Source organism: Eleutherodactylus coqui, chromosome 10 (genome assembly GCF_035609145.1).
Source record: "Eleutherodactylus coqui strain aEleCoq1 chromosome 10, aEleCoq1.hap1, whole genome shotgun sequence".
NCBI lineage: Eukaryota > Metazoa > Chordata > Amphibia > Anura > Eleutherodactylidae > Eleutherodactylus > Eleutherodactylus coqui.
In genome coordinates, this window is record NC_089846.1 from 58,357,260 (window position 1) to 58,382,920 (window position 25,661).

General features: G+C 47.9%; 1 protein-coding gene across 6 annotated transcripts in view; it reads left to right on the forward strand.

Annotated features, from left to right (window-relative positions):
* Positions 1–1,778: 1,778 nt before the first annotated feature.
* BAG6 (BAG cochaperone 6) overlaps positions 1,779–25,661 on the forward strand; it is a 32,277-nt gene continuing 8,394 nt past the window's right edge. For 2 of the 6 annotated variants that reach the window (XM_066581086.1, XM_066581089.1), the window contains exons 1-17: positions 1,779–1,889; positions 4,728–4,813; positions 6,603–6,720; positions 6,805–6,992; positions 14,900–14,956; positions 15,320–15,376; positions 18,577–18,651; positions 18,803–18,927; positions 19,016–19,142; positions 21,341–21,535; positions 21,643–21,898; positions 21,987–22,037; positions 22,447–22,542; positions 22,841–22,983; positions 23,069–23,141; positions 23,400–23,662; positions 24,705–25,005. In XM_066581086.1, coding sequence (XP_066437183.1) covers positions 4,736–4,813; positions 6,603–6,720; positions 6,805–6,992; positions 14,900–14,956; positions 15,320–15,376; positions 18,577–18,651; positions 18,803–18,927; positions 19,016–19,142; positions 21,341–21,535; positions 21,643–21,898; positions 21,987–22,037; positions 22,447–22,542; positions 22,841–22,983; positions 23,069–23,141; positions 23,400–23,662; positions 24,705–25,005 — 2,203 coding nt within the window. In that variant the 5' untranslated portion in view covers positions 1,779–1,889; positions 4,728–4,735. The remainder of the gene's footprint in view (positions 1,890–4,727; positions 4,814–6,602; positions 6,721–6,804; positions 6,993–14,899; positions 14,957–15,319; positions 15,377–18,576; positions 18,652–18,802; positions 18,928–19,015; positions 19,143–21,340; positions 21,536–21,642; positions 21,899–21,986; positions 22,038–22,446; positions 22,543–22,840; positions 22,984–23,068; positions 23,142–23,399; positions 23,663–24,704; positions 25,006–25,661) is intronic. The other 4 variants (XM_066581087.1, XM_066581088.1, XM_066581090.1 and 1 more) reach the window with 4 other exon arrangements.

A 25,661-nucleotide genomic window follows, 5' to 3' on the forward strand; every position in this document is an offset into this window, starting at 1 on the left:
ACCATTGTGTATGATCGGCGGAAACGCTCGCAACTTCATAGGAAAATAGGTAGAACAGCCAGAATGCAGGGTAGAGAGGAGAGCGAGATCTTTCTTCTGTGCTGACGATACGCTGTGCGTATGCGAACATCCGTGCAGAAAAACACTCGCATCCGCTGACCATTTACAATTGCTTTCCACAAATGATTGCAAGCCTTCCACTGTGGAAATCCTCATGCAGAATCCGACCCTTTCATGTGAGCCCAACGGGTCCAAGGGTTGTCAGCTGCAAACTGGGACGTTAAACCCGCAAGTGTGAATAGGATCTTCAGCTGGTGCCAAACTACAACTCCCAGCATGCCTTCACTGCCACAAGGATCTGCAGTTTTGCAAGCAGTTAGAGAATTCTGCTTTCAAGAATACTTTTTTCCATTGGTGGACAGCAACCCATGCTCAGAGCATTGCCTGCTTACAGAGACATGTCCCATCTGGTGACAACCCAGCACCTCCACACTGCATTACATAGTATGAAGCCTATATACTAGGTGATATTCCCGTGTGTGTGTGTGTATATATATATATATATATATATATACATACAGATAGTCCCCGACTTGCGAACATTCGACTTACGAATTTCGCTAGATACGAACTATCTGTTCTGCACAGTATGATGTAATGCTATGGCATTACATCATACTGTGCAGGGACGGGACAGGCTTCTATCAAGCCTGATGGAAGCCTGTCCGGTCACATCGCGGTTGCTGGGCAGCCGGGGGCCTTCTGAAAGGCCCTAGGGCTGTCTATGCAGAGCGCCTAGCAAGCCGTGCGCTCTATGGGCACTCTGCATAGGCAGCCCTGGGGCCTTTCAGGAGGTCCCCGGCTGCCTAGCAACCGCACAGCGTCCCACGATCTCACCGTGGGACGCTGTACGGGCCCCCTGAACGCCGGGTGCCGGCTGTTTCTTACAGCGGGCACCTGGCGGCAGCAGTTCTGACGAGCCGCGCCGCTCGTCAGAACTGTTAACACTTTAAATACCGCTGTCAGAGCGGTATTTAAAGTGTTAACAGTTCCGACAAGCGCCACGGCTCGTCGGAACTGCTGCCGCCGGGTGCCCGCTGTAAGAACAGCCGGCACCCAACGTTGTATGGAGCGGGGTCCACCCGCGATCCCGCTACATACAACCATTTGTTCGACTTGCGAACAAAACGGACTCCCGGAACGGAACCTGTTCGCAAGTCGGGGACTAACTGTACACACATACATACATATATACACACACACACACTAAGTGATATACTGATGCTTTGCAGGGTGATTTTATGATTAGCAGTTCTGGAATATACAATGTGGGCCACAACAATGAGCCCCGCACCGCACTGTTATGAAAGCGGTCCAAAAGAAAATCTGTGTTGCCCATAGCAACCAATCACAGCGCAGCTTTCATTTCACGTTAGCAAAATAAGAAATGAAAGGTGAGCTCTAACAACCAATCACGGTGCAGCTTTTCATTTTACCTCAACAGTATAAGGAATGAAAGCTGCACGGTGATTGGTTGCTATTGGCAACAAAATTTACAGGGGAGTCAAATTGGACCAGAACTGTGGATTTGTATACCACACAAACAGACAGATAATGCGTTTTATATATAAGATAGTGACTATAATTTCCTTAATCACCGACAGTAAGGTAAGGGCGGTAGTGACTTGCCTCTTACACCCAGACTAAGGGCGGAAGCGGAAGTGCGTCATGCGTTCCAACTACTGGAAAAGAAGGTTGCTTAGCAGTTGCCCCGGAAGTGGAAGCGGAAGCCAGCCGTGGAACCCGGAAGCTGACCGGCTGCTGCTGTTTTCGCTTCAGCACTTGTCAGTTGTCGGTGTCTCGGGTTACCAGGGAGACCGGGAGCACGGGTGAGATAACCGAGAGGTGGCGAGAGCGGGGGTGAGGTGTGGAGTGTCGCGGAATACCGGGGTCAGACGAGGACAGGAGGGCGAGGGGCACATGTGAGGTGCAGAAGGTTCTAGTAGCCAGAAGACTGGCAGGAACAGAGCAGCGGGACTCCAGCCGCCTCCACGGACTGCCGCCGTCACCACAGAAGCCCTATTATTTGTAAGGCGACATCTGGTGACTGAGGCCTTCCCATCTGCTATGGAACTACAAATCCCACAATGCCCAGTTAATCTGTTGTGGAACTGCAAGTCCCAGAATAGCTTGTACTTGTGCCCTCTGTTATGGGACTACAAGTCCCAGAATTTGTGAGTAGAGCTGCTCGGTGGTTTCCAGTGTTTGGCCAACCAGCTGTATAGGAAGACCCCCTAGTAGGGCCTGCTGGGAGTTGTAGTCTCGCTGCAGCTGGATCACCACTTGTTGACGACTGCCCGTTGTGGGACACCTCAGACTCCTCCTATGGACCGGGCGGGTGCCGCGTCACGCTGATTTTCCCGGTGCCATAAAATTGACCACTTGCTTGCGTGCTACTTCTGCCGCGTATATTGATGCAGAATTCCCGTAGATCCTGCGCAAACCTGCGTATTATTTCAGTTTGGATCCCTGTAACGTATATGGCGGTGATTTTTTACTGCACTTGGATTTCAAATCTGCACTTGTAAAGAAAAAAGTGACCTCTCCGATTTTGATGCGGATTCTGCGCCGGAAATATCGCACTTTGATAATTGAAAAGGGGTAAATTCGCGCGCGGATCTGCAGCCAATTATTTGCATCGCTTGTCCGAAAATCACAACTTTGCTTTTAGAAGTGGATATACACACAGAAAAATCTGCATTGGATTCCGGCATGTGACCGTATCTGTAGGGGTTCAGCTCTGGGCTGCTCCCTGGTGATCTTAACAGATAAAATATATATAATATAAGCCCCAATTACAGGCAAAGATGATCGCTCAAAATGTATCAGAAACTGACAGCTCTGAGCGATCATTTTGCATTAGGTACTAATGGGCTAATCAGCTGTTAGTAGCCAACTAGCTTCATTTGCATGCATTTAGAGAACAGCGGGTGATCTGTTCTCTGAATACATCTGCTTTGTTCTGCTGTGGGCTGCTGACTACTTACAATGCTATCAGCGCTGCCTGCGGAGAACACAGCATGCTATTCCTGTTATCAGGGATGAAGGATTTTATGCTGAGCTGAACTCAGCGATGAACGAAGAGAGTGCGGTAAGTACACGATGGGCGCACATTTACACGCAACGGCTTTCGCTCAAAAGCCGTCGTTTGGACGAATTTTGAGCAATAATCGTTGCATATAAATGGGGTTTTAGATTTCAGCGCTCCACAAAAGGGTTAAATATGTAACCTTTTCCGATAAAACTTCTACTTCTCTCCATCGTAGGTTGCCGTAGTGTAACATTACATTCTATCTGTTTCTCAACATTGAACAAATAGTAACTTGAGCAATTCTCCTTTTAGTAATAAATTGTACTTTTACCGTAATTGTCCTTTAAGCAATTAAACATATTAATTCTTGTTTAACACTTGGAAATCGTCTCTAAAACTGGGCTGATTGCCCAAAAGGATGCATCCACCGTCGTATAACAACTGGCGCATTGGCAACTTTCTCAGTTTTCGTCCACACTCGCTCTCGGCGCATCTTTTCATCTCAGCGCTACTTTTCTGTCCGGTCGGGCCGCCCTCGCTTACACGCATGGGACTCGGGACTTGCTTTCAGTCCTACTTAAGGCGGCATCTACCCTTCAGCTCTCCTTATTTACCTTGGTATTTTCCCTCTTGCAGCAGTGTCTCTTCTGGTGTCCCCTTCGGCACGCACTCGCCAAGCATCGCCCGTCACCACTCTTTTTCTTGTACCGAGGCGTTCGCCAATTCACACGCTGAACTCCGGCATGCTTGCTCAAATCAAGGGAAGCCTCTACCTCCTCTCTGTTTATTTAAAGTCTTTCATTCCCAAACCACGGGGTCTCTCGCATTCTCTGGGTTCGCCATGACTCGCTCTTTACCGCATTGGTTCTCTTCATCTGCACAGAGGTCGCTGCACACATGAACCTTGATTGAAGCTGAAGCTGGCCTTTTTCTTCATGCCTTGCAGACATTTTCATGGCCGCTTGATCTCTGAGCCCTCCGGTTACTCTGCCCCTTTAATCTGCTGACCCCAGGTCTGCTCATGGTGCTGCCTATGATACCAAACTCCTCTTTCAGTCAGCGCTATTATGGCTGCTCCCATGCTTGAGGACGCAGCTGCATTCATGGCTGCCGCCGCTTTTGGGTCTTTTGAACGGCGGCCTCTGCCATTTCAAAATCCTTTTCTCTAGGTGCCTCACTACTCTATTTTTTTTCTTCTGCTTGCTGGGGTGGGTGGGCTTTTTTTCTTCGCACATCTTCTTAATGTCTCCTGATCTTCCCGGCAGTAACAAACTGGTCGTGTCACTGCCCGCATCACACACAGGGCAGGGCATCTTTCACCCGGTGCTTGCAGTGCCACTTATCATTAGCTGCCCCCCTGGCAGTTGAGTGTCGCTGCTCAGGCACTTCAGTGGAAGTTTAAATGCAGCATACACCCCAATCAAACCTACAAACTTATTTCCCCTTCACCACATACCAAGTGTGCCTGTGTGCTTCCCTTATTTTTTTTTTTTGGTCAGGACTAAATTTCAGTCCCAGTACCCCCTTATATGTAGCTGTTATAGTGGGACACCCTGTGATCAGTTTATTACTAGGGGACCGGTTTAACAATAAGGGATTGTCCAAAGTGACTAAGTCTTATTTACTGTTCCTTCAGGAAGTCAGATGGCAGCGGATGAAAAGATGGAGGTGACGGTGAAAACGCTGGACTCTCAAACTCGGTCGTTCACCGTGGATACAGAGGTGGGTGAGGTCAATAGCTAGGTTAAGGGTGATCAGCAGGGCAAGATGGTAGCCTGCAGAGCTCATTGACCGCCCCATGTATTAGTTCCTCCCTCATTGAAATAAGTAGCAATAACCAAGCTCTCTGGGTGAACCAACATGATTTTATTTTCAGTTCTTCTTGCCATTCTGACCCCAACCCCTTACCCGCTTTTGAAATTTTTTTTTTTGCCCCTCTTTGAATGACAGCTGCTGAGTATGTGCAGCCTAATGATCCTTTTTATATGGGACGAGCTTTTGGGCAAACAATGTCCGCCGGCTCGTCCCAGTGATGCTGGTTGCTGCGCTGTTACACAGGAGCGAGTATTGTTGGCAAACAAATGACTGCATGTGCCATTCTGGTCTGTATCCCGAACGAGAATAGGACATGTATTGTGTAATGTCCTTGCAGATGGAGATTCTCAGGAGGAACTTACAATATGACCGCCTGAATGTATAGAATAAATAGACTTAAAGGGGTTGTCCCGAGGCAGCAAGTGGGTCTATACACTTCTGTATGGCCATAATAATGCACTTTGTAATATACATTGTGCATTAATTATGAGCCATACAGAAGTTATAAAAAGTTTTTTACTTACCTGCTCCGTTGCTAGCGTCCTCGTCTCCATGGTGCCGACTAATTTTTGGCCTCCGATGGCCAAATTAGCCGCGCTTGCGCAGTCCGGGTCTTCAGCAGTCTTCTATGGAGCCGCTCGTGCCAGAGAGCGGCTCCGTGTAGCTCCGCCCCGTCACGTGCCGATTCCAGCCAATCAGGAGGCTGGAATCGGCAGTGGACCGCACAGAAGAGCTGCGGTCCACGAAGACAGAGGATCCCGGCGGCCATCTTCAGCGGTAAGTATTGAAGTCACCGGAGCGCGGGGATTAAGGTAAGCGCTCCGGTAAGCTTCCTTTACCACCCTGCATCGGGGTTGTCTCGCGCCGACCGGGGGGGGGGGGGGTTGAAAAAAAAAAAACCCGTTTCGGCGCGGGACAACCCCTTTAAGAGGTTGAGACACTTTGTGAATACATTACTGTACCGATCCTGAGTAGCATCCTATATTATACTCCAGAGCTGCACTCGCTATTCTGCTTGTCACTACTATAACAATCATGGACTGGCAATGCCCGAACTTTATAACATGGGAGTACCCCTTTAAGTCATCTTGCCAGCCTCTACCCCATAAATTCTGCTTTTAAAATGCCTTTTCAATTGTATCTTTCTTACTCTCAATTCTGTAATGCAAGTTCATAAGTTTCTTATACTTTGCACATCAGATCCGCTGTTCTAAGTACCCTGCTTGCTCCCAGTGAATTGAATCAGTTTGCTCACATCCGGATATTGCCCGGTTACAAGGGAGATACATTGAGCTGTAACAAGGCAACCGTCTTGCAACCTCTGGATGTAAATAGAACTGATTTCATTCACTGACAGCCAGCAGAGGGGTTGATAAAAGCGAAGCAGTTGAAATTTAAAACTTCAGCACTGCTTAATTTACAATGTTTAATAAACTTCTGTAAAACCCCTTCTAGTGATTGCGTGGACCATCTGATTCCAAGAATGGGGGGAATCCAAACAGAAGTGGGCATTTGCCATTATCGTAAAGGTAGCTTCACACAGGCACCTCTCTATTCAGTACAACACGGTCTTGGGAACAGAGAAGGTGCAATTAGTTAAAAACTGAAGTTCTAAATATGTGGATTAACACAATGATGCTGCGTTCTAGTTGTCCGCCTGCAGTGTTATGTATGTATTGTGCTCCTCTCCCGGCAGATAACTGTGAAGGACTTTAAAGATCATATCTCTCCGTCTGTTGGCATACCTTCTGAGAAGCAGCGGCTCATATATCAGGGTCGTGTTCTGCAAGAAGACAAGAAGCTAAAGGAATACAGTGAGTACATGTCGCAAGTGTGCAGGCTGACCCCACATGTTCTGCTCCCTGATTAACCCTCTAACGTCTTCTCTTCTCACTCAGATGTGGATGGGAAAGTCATTCATCTGGTGGAACGCGCTCCACCTCAGACACAAAGCACAACAGGAGGCACCTCGTCTGCATCCAACGCATCTTCCACCACCAGCGGCACTGCAGCAGGTGGTCCAGGGGCCGGAGGGCCAGAGAGGAACGGAAACAGCTACGTAATGGTTGGAGCGTTCAACCTGCCGGTAAGAAATACAGTATGTTACATGTAGTTCCGAGTGTGACATACGAGAGGGCCCAGGCTAGGGCGGCTATTGGAAATGTTGGAGGGGTAATATTACCAGAAGGATAATCAGTATAAACTTGGCATGTTTCTAATGTACTTTATTTTGATACATCAGTTTTCCAGATATCCGCTTGCTGTCAATGAATGGTAGTTATGTGGAGAGTTTGGAAGCATTTCCTGACTTTATTCTATTTTCATACAGTTTGTTAGAGGGTAGGCCAAATGCCAATGCTACCGTATTCTGCCTCTAGTCTGATCTCTATTACCTGCAATGATACATTGTAACAAACTACAGCTACATGCAAGTAGGACTAGGTCAGCTGTTTGGCTTCTAAATGTACAAAAACGGTGTTTTATTGAATAACAAGTGGAATTCTTGAAAGTGGTGAAAAATGAGAGCATACAGAAAGTGTATTAGAAAGTTTCAGAACTCTTCCTCACTCCTTCATTTCCCCCCCTAGCAGTTCAGGACGAGCTCTTCTCGTTCTGAGGGAAAAGGACATTACAGTTTTGGATGAAATGAGCTCATTCTGCTTTAACTGGCTGTAGCGCTGGTTCTATCAGGGATACTGACAAGCTTTTTGTGGCTTTTTAACCCCTTAGTAACCAAGCATTTTTTTTTTCTCCTCCCCACTTTAGAAAAAAAACAAAAAAAAAAAACGTAACTCCTGAGGGCTTGTTCTTTGTGGGACGAGTTGTATTTTTCAATGGCACTATTTAATGTACCATATCCCCTTAACGACCGGGCCATAGTGTTTTTACGTCCTGCAGCTGCAGGACGTGTATGGAGGGAGGTAGCGCTGCTATCTCCCTCCATACAGCGCGGGCGTCAGCTGTTTATTACAGCTGACACCCGCGGGCAATAGCCGCACTTGGCCAAGTGCGGCTATTAACCCTTTAAATGCCGCTGTCAATTCTGACAGCGGCATTTAAATCCCCCGAACGCTGTTTGGGGGTCCTGCAGGGTTCCCCCGCGGTGAGATCGGGGGATCCGTGCAGGTGTCATGGCAGCCGGGGGCCTAATGAATGGCCCCAGGGCTGCCTTAGCAGAATGCCTATCAAGGCATCCAACAGGGTGGCTTGAAAGACTGCCTGTAAAAAAGCAGTATGACGTAATGCTATAGCATTACGTCATACTGCAGGAGCGATCAAAGCATCGCATGTTAAAGTCCCCCAGGGGGACTTCAAAGTAAAGTAAAAAAAAAGATCAATAACGTTTTTTAAATTGTAAAAAAAAAAAAAAGTTATAAAAGTTTAAATCACCCCCCTTTTGCCATATCTATTATTAAAAAATCAAAATCATAAAATAAAAATATGTATTTGATATCGCCGCGTCCGTAAAAGTCCGATCTATCAAAGTAGTGCATTATTTTTTCTGCACGGTGAACGTCGTTCGGGAAAAAAAATAAAGAACGCCAGAAATGCATTTTTTTTAGTTACCCTGTCTCCCAGAAAAAACGCAATAAAAAGCGATCAAAAAGTCATATGTATTCCAAATTGATACTATCGGAAACTACAGGACATCCCGCAAAAAATGAGCCCTTGCTCAACTATGTCGACGAAAAAATAAAAGTTATCGCGTGCACAAAATGACCGCAGAAAATAATTGAAAAAAATTAAATATCTTTAAAAAAAAATACAAGTACTACAGCAAAAACAATACTATATAAGTTTGGTATCGTAGTAACTAACCAATAGAATAAAAATATCAGGTCGTTTTTGTTGCAGTTTGTGCGCCGTAGAAACAGGACGCACCAAAAGATGGTGGAATGTTGTTTTTTTTTCCATTTCTCTCCACTTAGAATTTTTAAAAAGTTTTTCAGTACATTATATGGTACAATAAATATTGCCATTGAAAAATACAACTCGTCCCGCAAAAAACAAGCCCTCATACTGCGACGTCGATGGATAAATAAAGGAGCTACGATTTTGTAAAAGGGAGTAGGAAAAAACAAAAATGGAAAAAAGCAAAAAAGCTCGGTCACTAAGGGGATATAATGTACTGAAAAATGTTAAAAAATGTTAAGTGGAGAGAAATGGGGAAAAAGAAAATAAATTCCGCTATCTTTCGTTGCGTCTTGTTTCTACAGTGCACAAGCTGCAGCAAAAATGACCTAACGTTATTCTGTGGGTCAGTACAATACCAAACTTACATTATTATTCCTTTTTTTTTTTTCTGTACTACTTGTATTGTATTTCATAGATATTTTAAAAAAAAATTTCTGCCGCCATCTTCTGCGAGCAATAGCTTTTTTTAAAAAAAAAACAACTTCCGTCAACATAGTTGTACGAGAGCTCATTGTTTGTTTGCAGGATGTCCTATAGTTTGGTATCATTTTGGAATACATATGACTTTTTTTGATTTACTTTTTATTGCATTTTTTTTCCTTTGAGACAGGGTGACCAAAAAAGTGCATTTCTGGCATTCTTTATTTATTTTTTTCTGACTTTTCATCGTGCGGTGTAAATAAGGCTTTATTTTGATCAGACTTTTACAGACACAGCTATGCCAAATATATATTTGTTTTATTATATAGATTCTTCTATTATAAATATGGCAAAAAGGGGATTTTTTTAAAATTTATTTTCTTTAATTATTAGTAAAACTTTATTGATCATATCTCAACTTTTTTTTTCTCCAGTAGGGACAACAACTTGCAATACTTTGATCGCTACTGCAGTATGATGTGATGCTATAACATTACACCATACTGCAATCAGACCGGCAGTATATCAAACCACCCCACAGGCATGGCTTGATAGTCATTCTGCCATGGCAGCCCTGGGGCCTTTCAGAAGGTCCCCTGCTGCCATGACACCTGCACGGCTCCCTCCAATCTCATCATAGGGGGGTGTAGGGGACGCCCGAACATTTTTCAGGGGATTTAAATGCCGCTCTCAGAATTGACAGTGGCATTTAAGGTGTTAACTGCTCCGATTAGCCACGGGTGTGTTGTGCATGCATTGTGTGGAGGGAGATTGCTCTGCGATCTCTGTTTTCGTAGCCCGCCAATACAGGATGTCAGAAGCCGTACCGGCTGTCATTAAGGCGTTAAAGATTTCTTGTTCATAATCCTTTAAAGAACCGGAGCTCCAGCAGTTTGAAGTTTAGTCGGGAATGCTGAGCTCACAGCTGTGAGTGTGTAGAGGGGAGGGGGGTCCAGCCAAATCAGGGATCATCTGTGATTCTCCTCACTCTCTCCCCCTATCCGAGGAGAGGGGTTGCATGCATTGCCACCCACCCTTTTCTTACAGAGCATATTTGCTTTCTGATTGTCACATTTGTGGTTTTTCTTAGAAAATAAGTTAAATGATGCAGACCTGCTCATCTAATCACACCTCTACATCATTTAACTCCACAAACAGTGCAGTCATTGACTGTGCCATTGAAATATTTTTATTTCAATGGGGGGGGGGTAAAAACTTTTTTCCCCCTTTTAAATATTGAAAAAATAAACTGCGCAAAATTGGTATCTCTACATCTTAACAAACCCGTACTATAAAGGTGCATTTACACCCACAGAGGATCACTCAAAATTCATCAGAACTGACAGTTTTGAGTAGTCATTTTGCATAGGTACTAATGGGCTAAATCAGCCCTTTAGTACTTCATTGCATGTATTTAGAGAACAGCGGGTGGTCTGATTTCTAAATACTTCGCTATTGTTCTCCAGTGGGACAGTAGCTGTTATCAGTGTGAACAGTCCTATCTTATTGTCCTGAGGGTGGAGAATTTCATGTGGACCTGAACTCTGTGATGGAAGAAAAGTGCAGGATGGGCGCCCATTTACACACAATGATCATTGTTGTGTGTAAAGGCCCTTAAAAGTTACATTTAACCAGCACAGTTAATTCCGTAGCAAAAAAAAACCCCACTGAAAACTGTTATATTGCCTTTAAAAAAAGTTTTTTTTTAATCGTCTCACTTCCACAAAACAAAAATAAAAAATATTTTAAGCCATATATACCTCAAAATGGTACCTATTAAAAAAATGGTACCACAGTGTCTTTGTGTAAAAGTATTAAAACTGAATAACGGCTCTGTAAATTTCATGCTGTCATAATCGTAATAAGCCATAGAATACATGGAACGTAATAATTATCATACTGTGAACGCCATAGAAATAAAATCACAAAAAACAATGGTGAAATTGTGTTTTTTTTTTTTTTTTTAAGTTATTGAATATGTATCTGAAATTGGTTCCTATTTTAAAACAACCCACAAGGTAGAAGTAGGTTGTAGTAAGTAGTGTCTGCGCTCCAAGGAGGAAGAGTAAAAGTTCATGATGCAAAATCCCAATAGTAAATACAAGTGGACTCGCCTGGTGTGGGGCCTGTCGGATGATGGGACGGCACACCTATGGTTGGCTGTCGAAATGTAACACAAGCATGTAATCCCGTCAGTTGTAGATGGCCAGGAGAGCGTCAGTGAACGTTCCCGTGGCTGTAAGACCTCGGCCGTAGACTGTGGCCATTCGCTCTGTTCACACTGTGATTGTTGTGTCGTACACCTACAGGGACAGGAAAAGAAAGAAAAAAAGTTATGGCCACTAGAACACAAAATGCAAAAACTAGTCAAGTCACTAGGTGGTTAAAAAATGCACCTAAAAAGAGCAACTCATCACACCTAAAGTATACAGCGCTGTATAAAAAGTAAAATTTTGACATGCTCATTAATGAAAAAATTTGTAACAAAGTACATAATTCTTCTTGCATGTGAAGTTTTATGTATATGCTCTTGCTTTCTATAAAATCTAATAAAAATTATTGGAGAAAAAAAAAATGCACCTAAGGCGACTGAGTTTTGTGTCAAATATATTTTACACGAGGCATAAACTCAAAATCGCCAATTAAAACTGTGACCTTTTTCAGAAGGTTTTTCCAATTTTTAACGTGGCTGTTATGGGGTTAACTGAGTTTTCTGGCGTCAGGAATTGAGGTTATCCATCTTATAATCATTGGTATCCACTCCACATTTTCAAGAGTTCTGCTTGCAGTCATTAAATGGAGACTTTTTCTTTCTTTTAACTATACGAGCAGAGAATGAGATTCCGTCCTGCTCATGTGAAGGACGGGGGGGGGGGGGGGGGTGCAGACTCGACGGGGGGGGGGGGGGGTGCAGACTCGACGGGGGGGGGGGTGCAGACTCGACGGGTGGGGGGTGTGCAGACTCGACGAGGGACGGGGGGGGGGGGTGCAGACTCGACGGGGGGGGGTGCAGACTCGACGGGGGGGGGGTGCAGACTCGACGGGGGGGGTGTGCAGACTCGACGAGGGACGGGGGGGTGTGCAGACTCGACGAGGGACGGGGGGGGGGTGTGCAGACTCGACGAGGGACGGGGGGGGTGTGCAGACTCGACGAGGGACGGGGGGGGGGTGCAGACTCGACGAGGGACGGGGGGGGGTGTGCAGACTCGACGAGGGACGGGGGGGTGTGCAGACTCGACGAGGGACGGGGGGGGGTGTGCAGACTCGACGAGGGACGGGGGGGGGGGTGTGCAGACTCGACGAGGGACGGGGGGGGGTGTGCAGACTCGACGGGGGGGGTGTGCAGACTCGACGAGGGACGGGGGGGGGGTGTGCAGACTCGACGAGGGACGGGGGGGGGTGTGCAGACTCGACGAGGGACGGGGGGGGGTGTGCAGACTCGACGAGGGACGGGGGGGGGGTGTGCAGACTCGACGAGGGACGGGGGGGGGGGGGGTGTGCAGACTCGACGAGGGACGGGGGGGGGGTGTGCAGACTCGACGAGGGACGGGGGGGGGGTGTGCAGACTCGACGAGGGACGGGGGGGGGGTGTGCAGACTCGACGAGGGACGGGGGGGGGTGCAGACTCGACGAGGGACGGGGGGGGGTGTGCAGACTCGACGAGGGACGGGGGGGGTGTGCAGACTCGACGGGGGGGGGGTGTGCAGACTCGACGAGGGACGGGGGGGGTGTGCAGACTCGACGGGGGGGGGGGTGTGCAGACTCGACGGGGGGGGGGGTGTGCAGACTCGACGAGGGACGGGGGGGGGTGTGCAGACTCGACGAGGGACGGGGGGGGGTGTGCAGACTCGACGAGGGACGGGGGGGGGTGTGCAGACTCGACGAGGGACGGGGGGGGGGTGCAGACTCGACGAGGGACGGGGGGGGGGTGCAGACTCGACGAGGGACGGGGGGGTTGCAGACTCGACGAGGGACGGGGGGGGTGTGCAGACTCGACGAGGGACGGGGGGGGGTGCAGACTCGACGAGGGACGGGGGGGGTGTGCAGACTCGACGAGGGACGGGGGGGGGTGCAGACTCGACGAGGGACGGGGGGGGGGGTGTGCAGACTCGACGAGGGACGGGGGGGGGGTGTGCAGACTCGACGAGGGACGGGGGGGGGGTGTGCAGACTCGACGAGGGACGGGGGGGGTGTGCAGACTCGACGAGGGACGGGGGGGGGTGTGCAGACTCGACGAGGGGGGGGTGTGCAGACTCGACGAGGGGGGGGTGTGCAGACTCGACGAGGGGGGGGTGTGCAGACTCGACGAGGGGGGGGCAGGCTCGACGAGGGGGGGGCAGGCTCGACGGGGGGGGGTGCAGGCTCGACCGGGGGGGGGGAGGAAGCAGGCTCGACGGGGACGGGGGGGGGCAGGCTCGACGGGGACGGGGGGGGCAGGCTCGACGAGGGACGGGGAGGAAGCAGGCTCGACGAGGGACGGGGAGGAAGCAGGCTCGACGAGGGACGGGGAGGAAGCAGGCTCGACGAGGGACGGGGGGGGGTGCAGGCTGGACGAGGGACGGGGGGGGGGTGCAGGCTGGACGAGGGACGGGGGGGTGTGCAGGCTGGACGGGGGGGGTGCAGGCTGGACGAGGGACGGGGGGGGTGCAGGCTGGACGAGGGACGGGGGGGGGTGCAGGCTGGACGAGGGACGGGGGGGGGTGCAGGCTGGACGAGGGACGGGGGGGGGATGCAGGCTCGACGGGGGGTGGGGTGCAGGCTGGACGAGGGACGGGGGGGGTGCAGGCTGGACGAGGGACGGGGGGGGTGCAGGCTGGACGAGGGACGGGGGGGGGGGGTGCAGGCTCGACGAGGGACGGGGGGGGTGCAGGCTCGACGAGGGACGGGGGGGGGGTGCAGGCTCGACGAGGGACGGGGGGGGGGTGCAGGCTCGACGAGGGACGGGGGGGGTGCAGGCTGGACGAGGGACGGGGGGGGGGTGCAGGCTCGACGAGGGACGGGGGGGGGGTGCAGGCTCGACGGGGGGGGGGGGTGCAGGCTGGACGAGGGACGGGGGGGGTGCAGGCTCGACGAGGGACGGGGGGGTGCAGGCTCGACGGGGGGGGGGTGCAGGCTGGACGGGGGACGGGGGGGGTGCAGGCTCGGCGAGGGACGGGGGGGGGGGGCTCGGTGAGGGATGGACGGGGGGGGGGGCTCGGTGCGGGATGGACGGGGGGGGGGGCTCGGTGCAGTACAGCCATCAGAGGGCACCTGTGGGGTCATTCTTCAGCTACAAGCAGAAGACTTGAGCCGTGAGGGTATAATACACAAAGTATAGACACTCTAAAAGGAGGAGTTGTTTTGCTTCAAAACTCACTGATAACGAGAAGTGAACTAATAGTAATTGTTTGGGGGTTTTTTGCATTTTAAAAAGGACGTTTATTACTCAATTTTATTAGTTTGAACGAATTTCGAGCGATTATCGTCTGTTGTAAATGGCCTTTAAGTGTGTGAGGCATTTTGTGTCCCTTTTTTTTACCTGTATGTGGGAGTGTCTCATGCAAGGCATTTTTGTGTGTAGGGTCTCGTACAAAGCATGGAGTGTGTCTGGGTGGTTGTCTTGTACAAGGGTGTGTGCTTCCCCCTTCTGCTCACTTGCTCTGTCCTTTCTTCCCGCAGCATGTCATGTCTGGTCTTGGCGAGGCCGGTAGGGCACCCCGCGTCTCTACAGTCACCGTAAGTATACGAAGCCTGTAGGGTTTGCCCTCACCTCTGTGTACTCATTATCTCCCATGTTGCTTGCATGTGTATAACACAATGCCGGTGACCTGCCGCCATGTAGATTAGGAGATGTGAAATGTACAGAACAACTCTCTGATCTTATTCTGTTTACTGTCGTCCTTCTTTCTTCCCTCCTCCATCCCCTCCACTCACATCTATTTTGTGTCCTCTCTCCTTTCTCTCCCTACCTTCTCCTTCTCCAATATCAATTCTTCTTTCCTGCCTCTGTCTTCTGCATGCCACCCTCTCCCTGCTATCCTCACCAATCTGTGCCCTCTGTGCCATGTCTGCTCTGTCCTTCCTTCCTTCTCTGCTCAGAATGATGGCTCCTCTCTTGATGTCCATATAAATTTGGATCAGCAGCTGCCCATCCAGGTATGAGACCGAGCTCCCTCCAATCCGATCACTCAATGTAGTTAAAAAGGAGATCTTCTGCGTTCAGAAAATTTGTTATACTTTACATGATGAAAAAATTACAGTTTCTCTTGTTCAACATCTCTGCTTGCAGTCATTCAGTAAGGCCCAATGTCCACTGGTGGATTTTAATTGCGGTATCCGCAGTTCAAGCCGCCTATAGGGAAACATGGGCGTCCGCACCTGAATAAAAGCATGTGGATTTGATTTGGAGATCTTTGGATGTGGAAATCAAATTGCAGCACGCTCCATTTTAGTGCTCTTACCGCACGGACGGCTTCCATCGAAGTCGGTGGAAGCCGTCCAATTCGTAGCCCATCTGCAATGACATTGCAGACGGGCCGTGGATTCCGCGGGAAAGCAGGAGTTTGGAGAATAAAAAAAAAGCTGTACTGCCTATGTTCGCCGATGCGCTGGCCGGCACTTCTACACACATTCGCAGTAAAGAAAAAAAGACGACCCGGACAGGTAAGCGGGGTCTCTGGCCGCGGACAAGGACTGACTCCGCTGCGTGGATATGAGGCCTAAGAACCTTCATTGCTTAATTTTGGAGGGTGCAAAACTTTTCAGTATAATTATGAGACCCTGAAAAGAGAAATATATCCACTGGCAACAAATGGCAAACAAACATTCCTTTAGTATGACAGCAAGCAGAGTTGTTGAAAACCAGTAGGCGTTTATACACGAAAATATATTTTTTAAAATTGTAGAACTTTTCATTACACAAAGAAAAACCTGTACAGCCCTTTAATTGGCAACGCCAGCACTGATCTCTATGCTTCCATCTATTGTGGTCATCAGGGGAAATGTCTGTTTTGCATGAAGCTACATGTTTAATCTGATGCCAACATTGGCACAATCCAAGTCAGGGCTGATAGTTGGAGGGGAGATTTATGAAAAGCGGTGCAATGGAAAAGTGGGGCAGTTACCCATAGCAACCAATCAGATTCCTGTCTCAGTTTTTGAAGGTTCTTTTGAAAATGGAAGCAATAATCTGATTGGTTGCTATGGACATCTCCTCTGTCCATAGCAACAAATCTAGGCCATTTAGGACATGGCCCATACTAAGGGGAGGGACCCTTGAGGCCCCGTTACATGGGACAACTTGTCAGGCGCAGATGCCCGACCGGTCGTCCCAGCGATAATCATTCCTGTGCTTTTACACAGGAATGAGCATCGTTCAGTGAATGGAGGCGGAGCGGATCGGGGATCATTCAAACCATCCCGTCTCCATTCACAGTAAGCAGGCAGTTATTCATAAGTGAACGACTGCCTGTTTAAGTGAATTCTTGTTTGTCGGTCATTTGGGGCATGCATTACACCTAGCAAAAATGATTCAGATTCCTGCACCCAGTGGGTACCCGAACGATTTGTCAGCCCGTGTAAAAGAGTCCTAACACTGAGGGGCGCTCCTTATCCCCATATGCAATGATCTATTTGCATTTGGGTTTAGGGGGTTCTGTGAGGACAGTTTCCTCCTGTATTTCTTTATGCCAAAATCGGGGATAGATCGCAGCAGGAGGCAGTATGGACTCTCTGCACTCTCACAATTAGTACTTTGTTGTATGGAGATTGGACCCGTGACCCCCGGAGTGTAACATAAAGTCATGTGACAGGTTTTCCATGGATCAGTTTCAGTGTGAATCCACATTAGATGGGAAAATGTAGCAATATGAGTGACGTCCAACGAGGCCTGTTTATCGGTACTAGACTAGCCGGGGCCAGGATTTCACTGCCAACCTTGTGGGGTTTTCTCATGCGGCAGTGCGGAGAGTATATGGAGAATGGCGTGATCAAGGAAAAGCATCTAGCGAAAGGGGATCCTTTGAACAGAAACATCTCTTTGCTCAAAGGGGTCAGAGGAGGATGTCCGGAATCGTTCTGACCAACTGGCGCTGCAGTCAAGCCAATTGCAATCAAATGCTTCGCTGGTATTCCAACCAACATGTCCCAATGCGCAACACGCTGTTCCCTATCGTGGATGTGCTAGAACAGCAGACTAGTTCCAGTGTTGTTGCTGCCTGAGAAACAAATATGAAACTCCATTGTGCAAAAGAGCACTAAACCTGTAGTGAAAAACCATCGCCTGGTTAGGTGACTCCACATTTCTGTTGCACCATGCTGACAGGAGGGTCAGACTTTAGCTCAAGCAGCATGAATTGATAAGCCCTTCATGTTGGGATCAACGGTTCAGGCTGGTGGAGTTATGGATTGACCTTTTGGCACACCTTGGGTTCTCTGATACCTCTGGGTGGACGCCATGATGAATTACTGCAGTTCTGAAGGCCATAGAAGGTCCAACGTGCTACTAGATGGATGTTTTATAATAAAGTGGCTATTTTGTGTATACTTGTTATGCAGCTGCAAAACTTAAAGGGGAACTCCACCAAAATTAGAATTGCACATCTCTTCATTGTCTTAGTTCTTGATTCTCACAAGATGTCAATAATCCCTTCTGACTGGCAAGAAATTACACCTGTTAGGTCCAGCAGACATAGCTGCATCCGCTACAAATGTTTGCATTCTGGGTCAGCAACAGAGAAACAGGAGGGAGAGGAGACTTTTAGAATTGGGATTCAAGGTAAATTTAGTGTTATGTTTTTGTTTTGTTTTTTAATGGAGGGGGTTGGAGGTCACTGGAAAATCTGTCAGGGCAGGGTTCTGGAGGCTAGGTGCACAATAGTGTATTTTTGAGCTGTGCGCTGTCCATAGAATTCCACGGACAGCACACTGCCCCACTGGATACACATGGGTTTGTTTTCCTACAGGCCCATGGTCTGTTTGAGGAAAAGCTCATGGCATGCCCTCTTCACAGGCGGGTGTCCGTGTGCTCTCCATTGTGAGTTGTGCCTATGTCTGTCGGGCTCGACTCGCAGTTATGGCCATGTGCAGCTAGCTTTAAGAGTTTGTGAAATGTGGGAACTGCGCTGATCTACAGCCAATTGTGTTTCTTGCTGCCATGATCTAACGCATTCTTTGTGTTCTCTCGCTTCCTCTCATTTCTCCCTTGTTACATTAACCCCCTCCTTGTTTCTCATCAATGGTCTGTACTGGTGTGACCTCTGACCTGTCTTCATCCCACCCTTATTGCTACCTTTTCTTGATAACTCCGCTTTGTCCTTCTCTCCCTCTCTCTCCTTTGCATATATCCCACTATACAGAGTGAGCCGCGCGTTCGCCTTGTCCTGGCGCAGCACATGCTTCAAGATATACAGTCCATACTGGATCGCCTAGAGGTGAGCTGTGAGCTGGAGACTGGCACTGCTTTGTGCCCCTTGTAACCATGTAGTAGTATGTGCGGAGCAAGTGATGCTGCTGTGGGAGTGCTGTGCATACATGCAGTAGTGTGCAGGAAGGAATCCCATGTTGATGATCTGTATCTTCCAGCAGTCAGGTAGTGATCAGTCTTCAGAGCCCATGGAGACGTCCGGATCAGAAGCAGAGTCTGGCAGTCGGGATCAACAATCCACAGCTTCTAATAATGATGGGCAGGCTGGTGCAGCATCGTCAAGGTAGCATCTTATGTCTACATCTTCCTTCTCTTACATTTTCTTGACGGCTTCCTTATCTTATGTGTTAAATCTTGGCCTTTCTTTGCAGTCATCCCAGTCCTGTTGAGTACAATGAGGTTCTCCAGTCTTTGTCCAGGGTAGAGGAACGTCTCGCCCCCTTCATGGAACGCTACAGGGCGATCATCAGTACGGCCTCACATGGCGTCTTCGAGGTTGTAAGCTCACACGAATCTTCACATTGTGCTACCTGTGTGATGCCTTCCAGTAGAAATGCTTAGAATAATTGCACTTAAAAAAAAAATGATCTGACCTATCAAAACTTTTGATCAGTGGGTCAGAGTGCTGAGACCTTTTGTCTATTGGTTGCTGATGACTTGCATAGACTTCTACAGAGCTGAAGTCTGTCTAGACTGATTTCGATGACAGCCGAAGAGACTCATTACTCGGGTGATCAATGAGGTCTTGGCATCTGGACATAGCACTGATCAAAACATTTGATGTGTCGCTCTGACTTGTCAAATTCTCTTATTAATAATACAGTTACTCCTTTTAAAAATCCCTCACCGCTCCCCTGTTGTGGGAATACATTCATAATACTAAAGCGGTTGTCCTATTGGGTGGTATGGGCGTCAGAGTCTAGACCGCCATATACCCAAGGTCTCTGTGTTCCCCATTGACCTGAACGAGAAACTATATTTCCCCTGTGGCCACCCACCTCTTTCCCTTACTTGCTAGTTGGGACCACCCTGTGACCTAATTGGGATCTATGGGTATAGCTGCAGATATTAACTACTTAGTGGGGCTCCTTTTGCTCTAATGACATCAGGTACTCTTCATGGCATACTTTCTACTAACATCTGATACACTTCAGCTGATGCTTCTCTCAAAGAAGATGCATCGGCCCGTCTACAGTGGTGCAAGCTGCTTTGGCTTTGGACGATTGAGCAGTGGAAGATCGCTCTTAGCAAAAACAAGAATCCAAAGTGAAAAATATCCAATATAGCGCTTCACGGGATGAAGGAAAAATATAGAGTATATATATCTACACCATAAGGTGGAATTTTATTGCAACGCGTTTCTGCCCACCGTGGGGCCTTTTTCAAGCTTGAAAAAGGCCCCACAGTGGACAGAAACGCGTTGCAATAAAATTCCACCTTATGGTGTAGATATATATACTCTATATTTTTCCTTCATCCCGTAAAGCGCTATATTGGATATTTTTCACTTTGGATTCTTATCTACACTGGGTTCCCTATTATTAGGGATCCCAGACATCCAAGCAGCTCTCCGGCCAGGATTGGGAAGAAGGATCTATTTATTCACAGGCTATCCAGGAATTGGAGGTACTAGTGAGTTATCCCACCACCTGGGATACTCACTCAGTGCCGGGTAAGTCCCCTATTTTCACTTCACTTTATTGTCACATTACCATTTAACACTGAAGGAGCGCTATTCCTGATCCCGACACCACTGTCACTTAGCAAAAACAAATCGCACTACTCCCATCGGATGGATGTACCTGGGTGTGGTGGATTCAGGGAATGCCTTTTGCCTGAATATGCTGTGCCAACAAGTACAGTATAGACTCTATTATGGTCTGAGGGAGGTTTTACGTGGCATCGTCTCTCCGTTGGGTTATAGTGACAACAACCATGAACATGGAAGTGTACCTTGACATTCTAGATAATAATGTGCTGCCAACAATGAGGCAATACTCTAGGAATGGTCAGCCATAGCTCCACCAAGACGACGTGCCTTGCCACACGTCCAATGCTGTTTTACACTGGGGTGAGGATACCCACGAGGATTTTAGACGATTGGACTGGCTGCACAGAGTCCTGACCTGAACCCTTTTGAACATATTTGGGACAAACTGGAGTGTCGAGTCAGGAAATATCAACAGCGGCCATCTTTGAGAGAACTTGCTAGAGGTTTGCAGGATGATTGGAGGGAAATGCCCGCCGAAGTGTATCAGATGTTAGTAGAAAGTATGACACGGAAAGTATCCGATGTCATTAGGGCCAGAGGAGCCCCACTAAGTATTAATATATGGAAATAAATACTATTGATTCTTGTTCAGTTGTTTATCTTACTAAATTACTAAAATTAATTGGTGTATACAGAATGGGCAGTGTACACTCCTGGACACTAAGTAGTCCATGTTTCCAATGAGCTGTTAACTTTCTGCATGGTTGAACTAGCCCACCAAAGAATCATCTAGTAGGCCCAGGTTTTGATCAAGTTTTGGCATTAAATTTAGTAGGGTGTCCTAATGCCCTTTAAAAGTGGACATACAGACATTTTATATAGTTATCTATTTTAGACCCTTTTCTTGTGGTGGGCCAGGGTAGACCCATCAGTCAGACGTTGAAGATTGTAGTCTGATCATCTTACTTGGCCTCTATTTCTGCAGGAGGACCGGGAGCAATGTCAGCGCGTTATTAACCTTGTCGGGGAATGTCTCCGTCTCCTGGGAAATGCTCTGGTTGCAGTGTCTGATTTGCGTTGCAATCTGTCTATTGCCATTCCTCGACACATGCATGTTGTTCGCCCCATGTCACACTACACAGGTCCCATGCTACTCCAGCAGGCCGCAATTCCCATACAGGTGAGAGGTCGCTAATGTACTGTTACCTATGTAACTACACTTGGCACTTTTCAAAATGCTGCTTTTACCCTTTTCTCATCCAGTTTTGTAACTTTTTCCTATTTTAGATAAACGTTGGGACCACTGTCACAATGACTGGCAGCGGAGCCCATGCTGGCCAGGCGACCTCCGATACCTCCTCCCCTCCTGCAGCTCCCACCTCTGAGCAACCCCGAGGAACCAGTGAGGGCCAGACTGCCACCACTGCTGGGGAACCAACACCATCCCAGGTGCCCCCAGCCCCTACCCCTCCACCGCACCCACCTGTTATACGCATCACACACCAGACAGTGGAGCCAGTCATGATGATGATGAACATCCAGGGTAAGGTGCTCAGCCAGTTACACTGCGCCCTCCTTCCAAATTCAGTTTTGTTTATGGTGTATTCTTTCTTTTCTTTTTTTTAAAATAGACTCCGCATCTGGTGGGTCACCAAACATTCCCCCGACATCAGCAGCTCATGGTGAGACCGAAATGGATTTATAACACTTTGTATTATTATTTTTTTTAATATAGTCTGAAGAATGACTGACTGAAATGTCTGATTACATGGTGGTTCACATTGACAGAATGGGGTCTTCTGAGCCTTATTGCTCTTATGTCCGCAAAGGGAGAAGAAGCAGTATGTGCATGGCTCTGTCCATTACAATCTATGGGAAAATATTCAGCCTGTTTTCTCCTGCTTCTCCTCCCTCTGATATATGCAGCAGCCAGGTTCAACACTGCCGCTCTGGAAATCTTGGCACTTTTTTTTAGAAAAGTTGCTTAATTTTGCATTTAGGAATCTAATCAATGGCGGCTGGGTGCTGTCCCTGATTGGTTACAGCACATTACAGTAGACTTATCACCTGACAGCTTCTTCTGTATTGTAGGTGGTGCAACTCATATACACATGCCAGGACTGCCTCCAGAATTTATGCAAGCGATTTCCCATCAAATCACCCAGCAGGCTATGGCGGCTGCTTCAGGTGGGTTCACAAGTCTGGTCAGGAACACTTTCTGATATTTAATGTGTGGTACATATAGGTAATGTTTGTAGAAATGACCCATGATGCTGATAGCAACATGCTGCAGTGCCCCTCTGATATTCTGACAGTGGTTGTCTATAAGTTGGGGTACTCTAATCTGATCATGAGAAAAAAGGGGCCTTTCTACTGAGTACTTCTGCCCTTCTTGCTGACAGGAGGGTTTCCTAATGGTGGGATTCTCCACCGATCATATTTTGTTAGCCTTTTCTTAGGATCGCTTCTCTTATGCCTTGTACAGGGCAACAGATTCCTGGCTTCCAAGCTCAGCCTCCTCGATTCATTTTTACAAGACCTGCTGCTCCACCTCACCCTTCCCAAGCTGGAACTACCGTCCCTCCTACAGGAGCCGGGGGGCAAACTACACCGGGATCTGGGACAACGGTGAGCTGTCAGATACCTTTTACCCTCTCGCTTGTCCTTCACCACATTGCCTGTTTGATTCCTGCTTACCCTGCATCTTTCCCAGGCGGCTCCGAGCTCCCTGACTCAGATGATCAGCGGTCTAGTGGGCCAACTTCTCATGCACCCCGTCATTGTAGGTGAGTAAAATCTTCAGCGGCTTTCGTTTGCCAGCCTCCATGTTCCTTCTCATGTCATGTGACTTTCCAGTGTTTATGGTATGGCTATTGAAAGGTTTTTGTTTTTTTTTCTTTTATGTAACTCCACTTTTATCTGATTTGCTTTCCTTCTTCCTGACACTTTTTTGCCTTGGTCATAATTTTCCTTTTCTGTTGTTGGACTCTCATGTTGGCTCTACTGATCTGTAACAGTCTTGCCCCCTCTCCCTTGCACCATAGCACAGAGTGGTGGAACAGTTCCTCCTACCTCCACTTCCTCGTCTACTACCACTTCCTCCACCACTTCCAGCACTCCTACAGCACCTTCTGCACCATCTTCCCAGCCCCCTCCTGGAACAGAGCAACAACTGTCACAGCTGTTGGGCTCCTTACTGGGTACTGCTAGCTCTGGCATGGCAAACATTGCAATGGGCTCACCAAGTATCGCAGTGGCAGTTCCTGGAATGCCAGCGTTTCTACAAGGAGTTACTGATATATTACAGGTAATTCTCCTTTTACTTTGCCAACGTTTTGTGTTTCACTCATTGGGAACCTATGGCCAGGAGATGCACGCTTAACATAAAGTATCTTAAATTGCCACAATAATTTTGTACACCTTTGCTGCCCAAAATACAAGATCCAGGGGTTGGAAAAAGTCTTGTGGCTTACCATACCTGGAACACAATTATTATTTTTTTCTTGCTTCAGCATCTCCTGGTTTGTTTGTAGTAAGATGTCATGTCCCAGTGACAAAATCACTTTATGCAACCCTCCAGTTCTGGATAAACAAAGATCACCGCTTCTATGGCAACCTGATGCTTACTAAGCATTAGTATGCATTGGTAGTCTAAGACACTGCATGCTGCTTTGACTGTTCAGTGCCGCTCATATGGACATAGAGTGTCTTAGACTAATGATGCATACTAATGCACAGTGACTTAACAGCTGACAGCCCCATCTGCTTCTGACTGATTGCAGAAGCTGGGACTTTAATCCCGCGTCGTATTTTTGCTATTGGCTGGGATTAAAGCCCAGGATCAAGCGCCGTAAATTTACGATGCTTGGTCCTTAATAGGTTAAAGGGCCCATTCACCTATGACAATCCCATTGCTTGTCACAGTTCCTGCATTCATGAGCCAAACAAACCTTAAGATATGTTCTCACAGGTCAGAAACCTTGCAGATTTACCTGAGCGGAATTTGCTTTGGAAAATCTGCGCAATTTACAGTACAAGCATTGCTTATGAGATTTTAAAAAGTTGCATCTACAGTTTATATCTACAGCATAACTTCTCCTGCAGTGTGGATTTTAAATCCCCCGCGAGTCCATTTATACTGTGGATTTCAATCTTTCAATTGAGGCAGATAAATCCATGGCAAAACTGCAGGAAAATCCCTGACCAAATCTGCACCATTACATGTGGATTTTCCACTGCAGAATATCGACAGCTAATCCGCACTATGTTCACACACTCAGGGATCTTGGCAATTAGACCTTCAGTTTAACACACATGCACTGACTGACTTCTATTTCACTTCACTACAGGCAACACAGAATGTCCAGGTGTCCTCTACTGCACCCCAGTCATTTACTGCACCCTCAAATGCTTCCCCCTCCCCACCTCCAGCATCCACCTCCCCACCTCAAGCTGCTGCTGCTACCGTTGCTGCTGCCGCAGATGCCCTCCCGCCGGAGTTCTTCACTAGCGTAGTCCAAGGAGTCTTGTCCTCCATGCTGGGATCCCTGAGCGCAGCGGATCAGAGTGGGACTGAGAGTATTGCAGCCTTCATCCAGCGCCTCAGCGGCTCCCACAATATCTTCCAGCCAGATGCCGAGGGGCCCGGAGGTAAGAATGGTGGCTTCTTTCTTTCTTCACCCTTTTAAACCTGATTTCTTGAGTCCTTTATTTGTATTCCTATACTATCGCACATCACAAATAGAGTCCAAGTTCAGGGGATACATAAAAGTAACAGTCCTTGGGGCCTCATGGCCTGCCCCATATACTGTTTTGTATTGCTACAACACCTTGTCTTTATAGTCTGTAGTAGATGTATTAGAGTGAGTTTGTTTTTCTTCATGCTCCTCAATATCTTAGCACAATAAGGGTCTTTTGGTTCAGTAGTACATCTGGCAAATTACCTGCCAGCCCCAGAGTATTCATGCACTACTTTGTAATTCCTCCCTGACTACTTAGGTGCTGCAAGTGCCGAGTGTCCTGGCGTTGCTGTGTCCTGCAGTATCGCAGGTCTATGATGGGCACTTGCAGTACAGTAGGTGGGCTGATGCTTGTTATAGCAATGAAGTTCTGCTATTAACCTTTATAATGTGTATAACACAGTCCCATTTGTATGGCGGGTGGTCACATGCCATACATTGTGCACATGACCACTCAGCCACTCACAGGCTTCACCAGCCATACAAGAATCCCCCTGAAGCCTGACTGTGACTGAACGGGGATTCCACCTCTAAAAGCAGTGTCAAAGTTTTCTTCTTTTTTTTTGA